This window comes from Botrytis porri (assembly GCF_014898465.1).
Source record: "Botrytis porri strain MUCL 3234 chromosome Unknown BPOR_014, whole genome shotgun sequence".
Classification (NCBI taxonomy): Eukaryota; Fungi; Ascomycota; class Leotiomycetes; order Helotiales; family Sclerotiniaceae; genus Botrytis; species Botrytis porri.
Genome location: NW_024066088.1, coordinates 278,928 through 294,117, shown reverse-complemented (window position 1 = coordinate 294,117; position 15,190 = coordinate 278,928). Strand labels below are relative to the sequence as shown.

Below are 15,190 nucleotides of genomic sequence, written 5' to 3'. Positions count from 1 at the left end.
GAGTAACTGGCATGCATGGGTCAAGTGAGCGGCCATGGAGTTTGGTTGGTATATCCTTGGGGATTATCTTAGCGAAGGGATTGATACATGGGGGAGTTCTTTTTTGCAATCTTTGCTGTCTGAAAGCTTGTCGTTCTTGTTTCTATACCCAATTCCTAAATATTTCCTTGGAATACTGGCTCTTTCACAATCACACTTAGGTTTTTTGTTTGACATTGCATTCCACTCTGCTCCTATTGGTCAACTTGTGCAAGTCCAAAAGTTTTGTTGCATATCTGATTCCAATCCCTTGTTGCCTTTTGTCTCAAAAGGCAGTAAGCAAGTGACCTAGTTGTAATGCAATACCAAGGTATCCAGTTACCAGTACAATTGGCCATCATCCATCATTCCGTTTCCATTCACCCCATATCTCATGGGACAATGTCAGATCGGAATAATCTATGTGACCATAACTGCATTCTATACTCGTTTCACATTCTTCTCCTAATAGTAATTCTGGTTTTTATTTCTTCTAATTCTAATTTCTATGGATTTTAGCTCATCATCATCTATTCTCTCCTTCTACCGCTATTTTCATTTCCTACTTAACCAGCACAGTGCAAGGATATCCTACTCATGTTCCGCACCCTCTCATCCACACTCATAATCCATTCTACTAACCAGTTCCCCCAAACTAAAATGCCTCGAAGCATCTACACAAATTCTTCCTTTCTTCATCCATTCGCAAACACCTAATAGTATTCTCTCAATCTATTCTCCTTTCCTAGTCATTTCCTCCTCTCCAACTTCCTCCCTCTACTCCTCTCTCTTTCTCCAACTCTCTCCCTATCCCGACAAATCTCCACCATCCTCTTTATTTCCACCGCCCTCAACGGTTTCGGTTCCGACAATCCACATTCCGCTTCTTTAACCACCATTATATCTCTTTTCTCACTCTCATCTCTTCCATCCTCCCCTCTTCCAACTTTCCCACCAGCTTCCTTCCCCCTCACTCTAACACTCACACTGATCCCCTTCCCCCCTCTCAAGCCATCAATTCTTTTCTCCTTTTCCCCCCATCCCACCAACCCATCAAGGTCTTCATCTCTCCACCCTCCCTTCTCCCCAAGTTCCCGTTCCACCTCATCCCAATCAATACTTTGACTCCCATCTCTACCCATATGCATTCTTGCATCTCTCAATCCTCTTTTGAGAGGTAAATGCGCTAATGCATCTCCATCCCGATCCCCACCACCCCCCGGGGAAAAGTCATTCCATTGACCAACCACACGGCCTCTACTTCCTTTTCTCGGTCCTCTGCTCCCTGGCCTCTCTCTTGATTTTGCCGGCGCGGGTGATGAAGATACTTCAACAATTTGGATACCAACATCCTCCTGTTTATCTTTTACTGGCCCCTCCTTTTCTTTTCCCTTGTTCTTCCCTTTCCCCTTCCATCCGTCATTCGCCACAATAGCCATTGGAAAAACCGGATTGATTCTCCCCTTCCTCGCTTCCCCATCCTCATCTCCATCTCTCCGTGGACTACTCTCGAATTTCTCTTTCCTCCCTTCAATCAGCGTCTTTGTTCTCATTCCTGTTCTACCACCACCACTGCCAACCGCAAGTCTCCCTTGCCCACTCTCCCCATCCTGTTTTTCCTTCCCAGGACTAAGAACAATACTCTCATCATTCTTCTCCTTCCTCGAAATATCCTCAAACAATCTCATTTTCTCCGCTATCAATCCATTTCTTACTTGTTTCGGTTTTTTGATCCCCGAGCGCGGCCAAGTCTGAAGTGCACTCTTCTCAAGTTGTGGAGTTGCGGGTGAATCATTCATAGGTGCTGGTGTCTGCTGGCGCTTTTGGATTGCTATCTTCTCTGTGGATTCTAAGGGTAAAATAGATACTCTCTGCATGATCGTCTCTGAAAGCACATTTTTCCTCGGCGAGGAAGCAAACTCGGAAGATTTGGGACTTACTCGTTTCTGTTCTTGAGTAGGGAGAGGAAGAGAATGTTGAGGAGTATCAGGATCAGGAACACTTTTCCTACGAACGGGCGATGAGAAAACAGGAGGTGGTGGTGCAGGCGGAGGAATAGGGATAATTGCAGGATCCTCTCCTTCTTTGACTGGAGACACAATTCTTGGTCCTGCATCTCGTGATGCAGAACCAGGCAACACGGTTCCGGCAAATGATGCACCACCATCAAACCTCATTCTCATATCCGCAACTTTCGATTTTGATCGAAAAGACGACGTATCCTTTATCCGCTGAGGTTGTCTCACATCATCTTTCTCGACATTTCTCGGCATAGGAGGCACTGCATAGTTTTCTTGAAGAACAATTTTAGCATCTTGACCTTCAGTTCTCCGGGCTTCGTTCTTAGCTTGATAGATAGCTTCGATTTTCTCGCTAATTTGGCTCCGTCGCTTATCAACATCTTTTTGTATACCTGTTTTGGGATCCTTACGACCGGGGATCGTTCGTCCTCTTGGGCGGGAGATTCTAGGGAGAGAGGGACCGCGGGTGGGGGTAGCGTTGGTTTCGTAGCGGGCTAGAGAACTTCCGCGTGAATTGATGTCTACTGGTGATGGCAGTTAGTTAGGAATTACAAGGATCTTGGCTGGGTATCTCGAGAAATCTGTTCATAACAATCAACATACCTTTAGTTTCTGATTTCAATCTCTTGAATCCCTGCGGTCTCGCCGGAGAGGTATGAGGCGAAACCGTATTCGAAGACCTTGTCTTTTCCGAACTTCCTTGAGAAGCCAAGAAAGGATTCTGAACTGCTTCTCCAAAAACATTGCGTTGTTTTCTGTGAGTTACTGGTGTATATTGCGCTTTTTGTGCTGAAGATATTGTAGTAATCTTGTCTTTAGCCACTTCAGATGTTCTAGAGAAGTTTGTCGAGCCTCTCATTGTTGATTTGAAGGTTGGTGTTTCGATAGCGGTAGTGTAGGAAGTTGAGGGAGATTCATTATTCCGATAGACATGGTGAGCTGGAGTAAATAAAGATGGGACAGTTTTTGGAGGACTTGATTTTGTGGGGCTCGAGGGAAGTTTCTCGTCTGGACTTCCGTCGAAGAAGCGTATTCGGTCTTTAATCATGTTTCCAATTTTCTTGTTTGGAGACTTTTTCGGGAGTGTATAGGCTGGAGTTTCGGGGTTTTTACCACTCAAATTCTTCGAAGTCGATCTCGAGGAAACCATCCGATTTTCACTCTTCGACGGTGTCCTTATAGCTTTTGCCGGCTGCTGTGGAGTTCTCAGTCGTCTCGATTGAAATTGCCTTTTCTGAGATCGGAGAAGTGTCGATTTAGTACTACTAGGCGCCTCTCCCCATTTTTTATTTCTCATGTATTCCTCGATAAATACATCGCCATCTCTAGACTTATTCCTACTAGTCGGACTTAAGATGGTGGATAATCTTTTCTGTGAAGAATCTCGTGACCTGCTTCCTTTTCGAGAGGAGTTTCGTGCTGAGTGTAATGGTGCAGGTTGGAGTGTGAAATCTTGTATGGGAAGACTCAAAGCGTCCATGGCTTCGAATTTACCAACTAGACATCGAAGGGATGATTTTACGACTGGTTTCGAGCTGAGAAATGTATGTCGTTAGTACTTATTGAAATGGTATAGAGGATACTAGACCCGTTGACTTATATAAACCAACGTGTCTAAGAAGCCTTACAGATGGAAGGTTTTTTTATCCCTAATACTCTGCCCACTATCAGGAGTAGTCTGGCCATCTAGGGAAGAAGCTTTGGATCTTGATCTCACAGCGGTAGATCTCTTAGCATTGGAGCGAACACTATTATGGCCATAAATGCTACGACCACGTCCCCATGATCCATGGTAAGCCATATTTGCCACATCCACTGTCCCTGTAAATACTGCAAGTCAAAATCAAATAGCAAGGAATACTATGTATGATATGATCAATGGCGTAAGCAGTGAAATAGTTATGCTCTATGAAAAGGCAGCTGAACAAATGACGATATGAAGTTGTGATGTTATTTGGTGTATCTATTCAGGAGTCAATACCTTGAGTTGACGAGAAATACTCCTTCCATTTATGATGCGATGTCACTATGGACTAGAAATAGCGGTTGGCACTTGCCAAAGTAATCAAAATTGGAAGATATGTCATTCTCTTGAAGGAAATTTTAAAGTCTGATAATGATCCTATTCTCAAGAGACCAATAAGTTAACACCATCCATTTCTATGCCTAAATACAATTGAAGAAGAAATTTCAATGTCCGATTCGCTTCACACCTGTGCTAATTCTCTTAATCACTGCTCATTACCACCGGATCTCCAGATATCACCTTTGTTGCACTGTCCAATCAATTCTCCTGACCGACTCAGGGGTATCTATTATGCGTAACTGTACTTAAATCCACTCAAGCTTTCTGAACACCATACGATTTATCAATGCGGACACCCATGGCTTCGAGATCCATTTCCGTGCTATCTCTCGGGGCATGGTTTGCCTGGTTATTTTCAACAATACAGTCGATTGTGGTAACTTGGTCCATGGCATTACTGCCTTTCCTCAGCATGGTGGCATTACTTCCTTTTCTAGATGTAAAATCGAGGCGAGAGGATTGTGCCGTGGTATCACTGGCATATGTCTTTCGTGAGAAATTTCCGCTTTGTGAACCTTGCATGGTGCGTGAGCCAGTAAGGTTTAATACGTCGATAGTAGATGTCTCCTCGTCTGTTGCCATGCCGGCCCAAAGTGAAGATATGGGAAGTAAAAGGGCGACCGATGTAAGGGCAATAGTGCCTGCTTCTGGAAATGAAACTGGTGTTACATATTCGAGGATAGCAAAGATAGCTGTTCAATATTAGCTTACATTCTCATCGGATCATGGGTTTCAATCCTCACAGGGTATGACCATAGTGCAACCACCCATAGCAGCAAGAATTCGCACGGCACTCCATTGTCTCCATCCGTTTCTTCGGCGATTGTAGAGAGTCCATACTAGTTTTCCAGTGAATATGAGAGAAAAGAACCATATCGAGATTGTCTCCGTTACAAGGGTTCCTTTGACTAGCCATTGCATCGGCACGGACGAAGCAGATGTTGCTAGGATAGCCACGGAATTGACGACTGTTGCGGCGAACCTAAAACCAATTGCTAGTAGCGCGACGGTAGCAGAGAGTGTGGCGAGGATAATTCGACGTATATTATCCAAGTTTTTACAAACAGTGTGAGCTTGAAGATATAAAGACATGTTGACTGTAATTGTCATACAAAGAGGAATGACACTCCCAGCAACGCTAGAAGCATACGAAGATCGTGGCACCCTGCTAAAATCAAACGTGAAGGCGGCGTAGAAGTCATTGAAGCCTTGAAGAAAATAGATGGCATAGAGCATAGCGCGAAGGAACCCGAAAATGAGTGAGAGAACATTGAGGACAAAAAGGAGAGACTTGCCTTTGGCAGCCTTGGTAAGGACGACGACGACGAAGAACATCAATAAGCAAGCTCCAGCTTGAGCACCATAATTGATACAACTAGCCACGTTGTAGTAGTAAAAAAAGTCGATGTCGAGTGGGGTGATAGACACTGTTGCAACGCCATCTGCCATGAGAATGATGATGCTCTGGGTGAGTGGATCGAAGTTCGAACTATTGGAAGCCATCTTTGCTTTGTATATTTCTAGAGCGTGGTGAATCGTCGGTATGATAAGGTGTCAATGTAGTAGGTGTATTGAAGGAGTGATGTAGAAGGCAGTCCAGTCTATTTACCTAGCAAAGATAGCTATGATAAAATAATCAAGATACTGTCACTCTGGTGTGGAACTTTCGAAGATACTGAAGGTTGACGTTGACACGCTGGCTGTAGGAGGGGAGGGGAGTTTATATTCAAAATGTCTCTGGAAATCCTTGAGCTGCCTAAAAGATCACAAGTCGTGCTCGTAACGATACTGTCTCTAATAAATAGCAAGTGCATTACTTTACTATAAAATTGTGGATATGAAGCAAATCTGACGAGGATCAAGGTCTTGATAACATCACAGTCAATATCACAGTTAAGAACAATGGAGCTCTCCTTAGTATTGTTCGATGTTACCAAAATAGACCACACTAACACAAGATTCTGAGCACCAAAGAATAACAGAAATTTGAATACAAGATGAATCAAGAATTGGTCGTTCACAGTTGACTTTGACCTTAACTACTTAATTAAGATCAATAGAAAACGGAAATATGACTCAAGAGCATTAAAACTTCAACGCAATTCAGAAATATGAGTACATGATGTTTGTGGCGGGTGCTCTTAGTATTGTACGCGATACCTTCATATTATTGTTGTAGGCGAGCCACATAGAGCCACATGAGATATTGAGCAAAGGGAGTGACTTTAGGGGATATGTAATAACGGGGGGATGTGGAACGGGTCATCGCTAGGCAAGTAACAGGATAACATCATTTCAAACTTCGTGTCACAGATGAATCAAGATGATAATGATGCTGTGCTCGACATAACATATAATCAGGTGAAGTTATCGCAATTGACTGTCGAGAAAATTGCAAAGTTGTGAGACAAAAATATGCCAAGATTCTAAATTTGGCGTGGAGTTCACGTGCTCGAGAGTTGTGTCAACATTCTTTCGCGGGCCAATTCAGTGCATCGAAGCCTCACAGCTGATCTGATTTTGTGTATCAATCAATCTGTATGCATAGATAACACTTCTGCATCTTACCGTTATTGACATAACACAACTTCTTGAAAGATCAATCTAATATGTCGAGCTCAAGCTATCCACCATCCAAACCGGAAAGCTGCCGAAAAATCCATGTGTAAGATATCGGTAACTTGCAGAGCGGGTAGGACGAGTATGTCAGAGGCACGCATCCGATTCGGAACGCTTTCCTTTCTCTACCTTGATTTGGAAAAAAAAGATTGACTCCGACCGGATGAGACCCGAGTTTCCCATTTTTGGCTTTGTGAAATATGGATGCATACTTTATGGATATCAAAATTACGGTGGTCAACGTACGTCGGTTCCAAAAAAGTCACACTGTAATACCGCAAGCTTCCCTGGATGACTTCTTTCCAAAATTTATCCGATAATCAGAGATAACGGTACCTACCTACTGAAGTGTTCGTGACTGTGTACCGAACGTTCTTCTTCTGCGTTCATCATATATTTCTTTCCGTATCGCCCTTCCAAGACATAAAAGATCTAACCTAGCCTTCCAACTGCGCTGGGGCTTGCTATAAGATTTTTAATGAAAGAAACGGATATTTTTTTGAGTATTTTGTGACATTGCTGTTTTGGGAGATGATGTTATGGGGTAAATCTCATATTGATGGATAGATATAAGCGATGCATTTAAGTGGCCCAAATGCTGTCTTGGTATTGAACTCTTTCAACGTGGGACGGATTTCTTGGTATGCGATTGGTTCCGTGTCTATGTTCTGTGGAATATTCATCTGGCTATCACATTGATGATTGAAGATTCTGATGTGTATGTAAATGATCTGAACCTTCTTGAGATCCATGCAAAAACCCCAAAATACTGCGAATGTTGGCGAGAAAGAAGCTCAAAGCTGTGTAGCTTGAAAGTTTAATCAAATCACAATAAGAAGCAAGAAGGGAAAAAGTATTTTGATCAGCATAATTAAGATTTAAATAATGAGCGTGCTCAGCATCTATGAAAGGACTTTATGTGTATAAGGAAAGTATAAGTCAATTCGGCATCACAATATCTATAGGACCACCCCTCTTCCAACTCTGAAGAAGAAATCGCAGATCTCATTCTCCATCGCCAGCAAGAGTCCACCACAATACAAAAGAAATTTATAACACAAAGGGAATTCCGAGCCATGCATCAACCAATAATAACCATTAATCGTATAACTTGTTCCATCTCCATACCACTTCGGGTGCATTACCCGCTATCGACCATCGCTAGCATACTGAAGATGCTTACTCGGACTCGGTAGCAAGAGCACGGGCAAAGCGGCGCTTGCTGAGGTTGTACTCAATCGCACGCTTCTTGGCACCAGCGGATTGGGTGAAAGCAACGGATCCACCGAAAGGACCAGCGAGAGCGCTGTTCTGGACCTTGGCGACACAGACGTTGGAGGCGCCACCGACAGAGCCGGAGCAAGTCATACCAGCTGGCATTTGAACAGCCATTTGGAAATCGGTGGTTTGAGCGGCGGAAAGACCACCGATACCGATACCAGGAACGTTCTGGGTAACTGCAGCCTTCTTGAAAGCAGCTGGGTCAGTTCCACCGGAAGTGGCGTCGACCATTGCGGTCAATGGTCCAGCACCATCTTGGTTGACTTGATGGAAGGTCATCTTGACGGTTCCGTCATCAGCGCAGGTTGGCATACCAGCTGTGGCACCGGCACCCATAGCGGCCTTGACACCGGTCTCTGAAGTGCCGGATGGAGTCTTGGCACCACCATCAGCGGCGCGGACAACGAGGGAGCGTCGGTGCATGCTGGCAGCGTGAATCTCACGAGCTGCAACAGCGGCGGTGCTGTTGGCATCACCTCCCATGAACATAGAGATCATCTTGGCAGCGCTGACTGGACCAGTGGCAGTGCGACCAAGAGCAGAAGCCTTGGAAGTACCCATCTCATTGGCTCTGATGATGGAGGTATCAGCCTCAGATCCGCAACCTGGGGTTGGGCAATCACGAGGAGTTCCATCGGCGACTAGATAAATAAGTTAATAGGATGAAGCTAAGAAAGAAGGAGAAGAGAAAGCATACCAGAGAGAGCTGGCATGTTAACACCGTTGGCACCCTGGACTTCAGTGACGACACCGTGGGCGAGGACGTTGGTGGCAGCGAAGGCCAAAAGAAGGATTGATGATGTATATTGCATTTTGAAGGTAGTTGGTTGGTTGGTTGGTTGGTTGGTTGGTTGATTGGTTATAAAGTTGAAGAACTTGGAATTTATTAAAGGATTGTTTGTGTAATTAAATTTAAAGCGACCGGCGCAAGATGGAAAGATTGTAAGATAAAGTGAAGTGAAGAAAAGATGCTGAAGAATGCTGATGATGAAAAAAAAGATATTACACTGGGAGAACGAACGTTCTTTATACAAAAATCCACTACTGCCAGAAGTCAAAAAGCTTGGTTGAATGAAAAAGACCGGATGCCCAGCAAGGAACTGCATTGGTGTGCTTGGCCATATTCTCTCCATAAACGTTTCAAAAACATACATCTAACCAAGAGGTTTGGTGATACTACTCCGAGACGTCAAAGATCTGACCACGAATCGTTACTGCAGTCATGACTTGGTAAGGACCTAGATTCTTTAGGGCCTTGATCTGCGATTCTTCCATACAGAGCAACTAAGACTAAGGTCGGAATCTTTTCGAGAGACCTAACAATGTCAAGAATAACCAATGACAAAACAAGATGTTTCTTGGTCGATCATGCAATACTGGGGCGTGAGATTACCTGGGGACGATCTCGAATCTCATGTAGATGAGCCTCTCGGATCTTTCATCTTTGCTTCTCCAACCCTAAGGCTGATGCTTTGAGTGTTTGGACTTTGCTCCTTCCTAGAATTAAACGACTAATATCGGTATTCGGAAGTGGCGATTGGCTTCTTACCTGTTTCGAGTAGGCAAGGTCATAGAAGTTAAGCTTGTTTCGACATCATAGTCAGCTCCCGGGATATGAACAATGCCCAACTTCTATAAACACCGATAATGAAAACCAGCCTCAAAATCGCAGCAATAGCCTCAAAAGTCTTAGCAGCCGCAGATGCTCAAAATCTCCTGAAGGCCGTGCGGTTGTCTGGGAACATGCAACTTTAAAATTATGAATCTCCAATGGCCGTGGGTTTCTTCACAAGGAACAAATATAGTGGGGAAACCTGTTCGCAGGCCTAGCCTAGACTGGAACTGTTGGCGATAAACCCCAAACTTTTGGAAACACTCCTCTGTAGCAAATTTCAAATCAGCCACAAGAGTTTGACCTTCAGCTACTTCACCATCGCAGCTTCTTACGAGAACACTCATTCTGTGACGATATCGTCAATGTAGCCACTAGCACCCGTGTACGAAATGATGTTTTGTACATGTCATAGAGTACCCTCTCGTCCCAAGTTCCAACTGTTCAGTCTCAATGTCTTCCAATACTGACTGCTGTGCCTCAGACGACTTCAAACATCTCCGTTCATGCTTCATTAAGCAACTCAAAGTTTCTTTCTGGATTCTTTGATTCCGGTCAATATGATCTAAATCATTTCTGATGGCATCGATTGTAAACAAAGCAAACAATGTAAACAATGAACTTTTGCTGAGATACGGAAACATCGTCATACTGTGTTTCTTTGGCGGTGTGGTGTGGTGTTTCATTTCGAGGTTCCAGCCTCTACGAAACCTGAAAAGGAAATTAGGACGGAGCTGGAGTCTGTGGTAGCATTAGCTTAGCACGTGACTGGTAATCTTCCGCTTTGACATTACCGGCACTTCACCATCGACTGCACTTCTTTAAGAGCGTAGTAAAAGGCAAACAATTGCCTCCATATGGAAATTTTTGAATTTATTCTTCCTGTTGCCCATATTTTTCTGATGGTTTTAATCTTTTTCATCCGGCTTATAGGACAAAACCGAATCCCATTGTCATTTTGAAATGGCTTGTCTTTTGCAATAACTTTTACACGAGCTTCCCTTGAATGAATGAATCACCATCCAAACGGGACTTCCTCGAAGCTTCCCTCGAAGCTTCCCTCGAAGCCTCCCTCAACATAGTTTTTTCGCCATCCATATTGCATACTACCGCGTGTATGGCAGCAATCACGAGATCCTTGTGTATCCTACGTACGTATAACCTTATCGGCAGCATCAGGATTCTTTGAGCAAGCACCAAACTTACTCAATCCGAAAGAGTGCGTATGCAAGGCAACTCGTATTCGTCCTGAAGAGTTCATCAGTGATTAACACGGTACTACTGCCTCGAGAGGATTTCTTCATCATTTCTTCATCAATGTGTAAATGTAGGTGAATGACCTTTAGTGATTAGCCTCCATAGTACAAGTGCTTTATATTTTTCCTAATTGATTCAAATTCCTTTAATTGAAATGCAACCATGGCCTTTTGTATCCTTTCTTTGATTTGAGTAAATATAAAGAGTGATTAGGAATACATAATAAAAGTTAAAAGTGTTCGAGTTTCCCATATATCCGAGTTCATCATAAGCCAAATTACGATGACCTACGAAAACGAAAGCCTTCTTCACTACTGACAGATGACGGCCTGACGCCAGCTTATGAGCACAGTTCAAAGCATCATCTTAGACGGTATCACAGCTTGTCGCTCTCGGTCACCATAAACGAGGTAAAGTCTCTGAAGATTACCAATGTCTACCGACACCTATTTGCAACGATCATCACTCACAGTCTTCTCTGACTCCCTCTCTTGTAGAACCGGCATCAACCGCCGAATATCAGGAGTGCCCTTTTCAAAGATTTCTTGAACGTGCCAGGAGGATGACCCGGACGACTCTGAGGACGATGACTTTGCTTGTTCTAACATTGAGGATGACTCTCGACCTGCGAAGCAATAGAAGTAGCTCTTATCATTTCTTTTGGATGAGAGGGACGATGAAGATGTGCGGCCTGTGAAACGAAGAAGCGATCCACAGTATCTATAACGGAACTTTTTACATTTCCGTCTTCAACTGCTTCACAGAATGATATATATTGACTACAGCCTTCTAAGAGTCCAATCTCAAAAGTAAACAATATGCTAGCTACTTAATATTGTGAATTTCTTATTGTATGATTTCTTAAACATATGATAATTGGCGCCGATACGCCATATACACACACACTCAAAATAAATTTACTACACACACCAGAGAGTCTTACTATCATGTTATCATTTCACGAGTCGGGCGATGTGGACAGGGAGGTATTTAGGGAGCTGGTAGTGGTTCCTGATATACATGCTCTAAGAGAAACGAGTAGATTACCCCGCAAACACGGAGCTGCAAGCAGCCTAGAAGAAGACTTCATAGATGGGCAATAAAAGCTACTATTCAAGCTCGTTGTTCGCAAAAACAAATCTTGGGAGGAGATCAGGTGGTATTTTCCATGCTTTACATTGCAGTCATTGAAGGAAAACTGCAAGAAGCGGGGCGGTGCACCTCGAAAGCGGGGGCACAGGTCTAGCGTAAAGTGGTGGTCTCCCAAATAGTAATATTCAAGTTCTTACGGCCATGAGCATATTAAGATTCGCGAAACTTAGCTGGGCTGGGAAGCCTCTCGGTTAGCTGACTGCCAACTGCATTCTTTACATGATTGCATTTCCTAGGCATTGAGCCAACGGTTACACGATCTGAAATATCATACATATATTATGGTTTATGTTCCTGCGAGACTGATGATTGACAGATCTTTCCGGTTAAATTTCCGATTGCATTTACCAGAGATTGAAGAAAAAGGCACCGTCTAAGCAACCTAAGACAAGACATGAATCTTGATACTTTTGTATGCTTGCATATTATTTTCTTCTAAACATTACGTTAAGTTCTTCGGGGAATGAACAGGTGCAAATCTGAGATAGTATCACGGGGTTTTTAAGAAACGGTATATATTGTGTTGCATACTTTTATACTCCACAAATTGTTTACATATCTACTCACTGGCATCTGAGGTGGTATTTTCGGGAGATCGAAGTTGATGGAAGTAGTACAAATTATCTAAACATGGCGTATATCAAGTTTCTTGTATGCTTACATATTTGGCCAATCAACTCTTAAGGTCTATTCATTAACATACTAGATTGTATTCTTGGGAGATCGAAGTTGTAGAAGTGGTACAGGTTATCAAAGCAAGGCGTATATCATTTTACTTGTATCCTTACATACTTGGCCAATAGACTCTCATGCACTAATTTACTCGGTTACGTTCTCTGAAGATAATTTCAGGAGAAAGCCAAAATAGCGGCACAGGAAACCTTAGACATGCATGATGTGTAGAACGCTTACTAGATATGTTAGATCACCTGTGGACGCTAGATCTGTGAATATGATAGAGATAGCTGTGGTTAAACAGAAAAAGTGGCTTCTGAAAGCCGGGCTAATAGGTGAATTCTCAGTAACTTCTGAAATTTTGAAAGGCCAGGTTCTTGCATCCATCACTCGGATCTGGCTCACAACCCCGCACTTACAGAATCCAGAGCTTTGTGGGCAGGAAATCCCGCCTGAACCCCGTTGAAGTATTGTTACGCATCAATTTATATGTTGTAAAGGGTTGGGTCGAGGTGTATCAAAATTACTCTACTAGTCATCAAAATGAATATGTGTCAAAGTTGCACTGGCAGCTGAACACATGGGCAAGGGATTGGGTAGGAAAGATATTCCTTACAAATATTTTGCCCAATCTGTACCAAGGTAATTGCAGTATGTAGAGGACTAACTCGAATATATAAAAGCCGCCTTTCCTGAAGACTGACAGTTGAATTCCGCACAACATTTTCCTCTATTCTATACTACCAACTAGCTCTTCACAACGCAATTCTCTATTCTATACTATCACCTATCTCTGCACTAGATAGCAACTCGAAATGGCTAGACTTTTTCTATTCACTTTACTTGCGTTCGGTAAGTTCACTCTCTGCTTATGACCAACAAGTTTAAAATCTCTGACTGATTTTTGACATAGGTATCACCACGTTCGCAACGCATCTTTCAACCCGCTAAAACAGCGTCTGCGCGAACTGGTGTGCAGCCAATTTCGCAAGTCCCGGATCTTGTACATCACAAGCCGCCCACGGGACAGGGCCATGCTATACCTGTGGTCCTCTTGCGGCCAGCCCTGCGCAAGCCCTGTGCAGTGGCACATGTGTTGATACTAGTACCAGCAGTGCCAACTGTGGATCATATGGCAATTCAGTACGTATCGTCTTAGCCTTGAGTCTTCACATTGCTCTCTAATTTCACTAACACTATAGTGTTTAAAGTGTAAGAGTGCAGAGTGTGTAAACGATATTTGCGCCCCAGCCTGCCCTTCTGGGAAAATACTGTGTAATGATGTTTGCGTCGACACTCAGAATGACAAAAATAACTGTGGAAGCTGTGGCTTTGTGGTATGTTTTACCTTGCTTTTGTGTACTTAAAAGCTCTTCGGATCTTGCTAACATTTTTGAAGTGTCCTCACCCATGCCCCAGCGGAACAACACCCTTGATATTTTGCCAACAAGGAACCTGTGGTTATGGGCCAGTGCAGCAAAGCAGGCTTGTTACCAAGAAGGATTAGATACGAATATGTTTAATTATCATGATATGACGCTTGGCAATTCCTGGCAAGACTTAGAGTTTCTGTTATTGGTTTTACTGTTATGATATAACACTCAGCCAATCCTGGCAATTCTTACTGTTTCTGTTATCAGTTTTACTGTTTCTGTGCTACGACCTGAGCAAAACATATGGCATCATGAGTTCCTAACATGGATGGGCCATCACTGAGCCTAAGGTCCCCATAGTCATATGTTCTAACTGTCCTACTGAATCCTACCGGTCCCATTAGGAATATGGAAGTGGGGCATGATGGTAGCGATGAGACAATAAGGGACGAAGGTCTATATAAGCAGAATATATTTCCCCGGTATATGGCGCTTTTGTGTTGAACTCAAATAGCAATTCTATTGCTTATTTACTACTGTCTGAAATCACCAGTTCAATTTCTGTGACGAAAAAGTAGATGTGTATCCAGGATCTGATGAAGGGAAATTTAAGAATCAAGTGGAAGATTGATCGCTAGGAGTGATAAAAAGACGGAAAGATAGTTTATTTCTTGATCATCAGCCGCACTCTTCGCGAATTGATACCCAAAACGTGGATTTATAAATCAATACGTTAGCTCCTCATCTCTAAGAATAACAGAAATGTGAAGCATGCAAATTTCTCTTTTTATCTGGCATAGCCAATATTATGGAGCAAAGAAAGAGAAATAATGCAATCATTAACAGTATATTTGTATCTATCAGCTACATCCCATCTTCACACTGCATTATGCTATTCACCACACCTCTATTATCCACTCCCGCTCCTTCTTACTACCCCTCATCTCAAGACAAAGGTCATGTCTACAAGCAAGTTATAATCCACCCAAGCCTCCGACAACAATATCAGGCAGATGAAGGCCTTGCTTCTGTCGCTTATTGATGCATTGTAATATACTTAGCGAGAGGGCTTGCCTTATTACAATCCTTATATAAT

At 43.1% G+C, this 15,190-nt stretch overlaps 4 protein-coding genes across 4 annotated transcripts; 1 reads left to right on the top strand and 3 right to left on the bottom strand.

Moving 5' to 3' along the window:
- Nucleotides 1–767: 767 nt before the first annotated feature.
- On the bottom strand, nt 768–3,840 carry EAF01_009457 (uncharacterized protein; the record flags this gene model as incomplete). The annotated part of the gene is made up of 3 exons (XM_038917713.1): nt 768–2,563; nt 2,643–3,574; nt 3,668–3,840. The coding sequence occupies 3 exons, from the start codon at nt 3,838–3,840 to the stop codon at nt 768–770; spliced, it is 2,901 nt and encodes a 966-aa protein (XP_038766522.1).
- Nucleotides 3,841–4,380: 540 nt separating this feature from the next.
- EAF01_009456 (uncharacterized protein) lies at nt 4,381–5,628 on the bottom strand (the record flags this gene model as incomplete). Its single annotated transcript, XM_038917712.1, has 2 exons — nt 4,381–4,817; nt 4,869–5,628. 2 exons carry the CDS (start codon nt 5,626–5,628, stop codon nt 4,381–4,383), a joined length of 1,197 nt encoding a protein of 398 aa, XP_038766521.1.
- Nucleotides 5,629–7,923: 2,295 nt separating this feature from the next.
- On the bottom strand, nt 7,924–8,837 carry EAF01_009455 (uncharacterized protein; the record flags this gene model as incomplete). The annotated part of the gene is made up of 2 exons (XM_038917711.1): nt 7,924–8,666; nt 8,723–8,837. 2 exons carry the CDS (start codon nt 8,835–8,837, stop codon nt 7,924–7,926), a joined length of 858 nt encoding a protein of 285 aa, XP_038766520.1.
- Nucleotides 8,838–13,536: 4,699 nt separating this feature from the next.
- EAF01_009454 (uncharacterized protein) lies at nt 13,537–14,228 on the top strand (the record flags this gene model as incomplete). The annotated part of the gene is made up of 4 exons (XM_038917710.1): nt 13,537–13,573; nt 13,701–13,864; nt 13,933–14,058; nt 14,121–14,228. 4 exons carry the CDS (start codon nt 13,537–13,539, stop codon nt 14,226–14,228), a joined length of 435 nt encoding a protein of 144 aa, XP_038766519.1.
- Between the last annotated feature and the right edge of the window lie 962 nt (nt 14,229–15,190).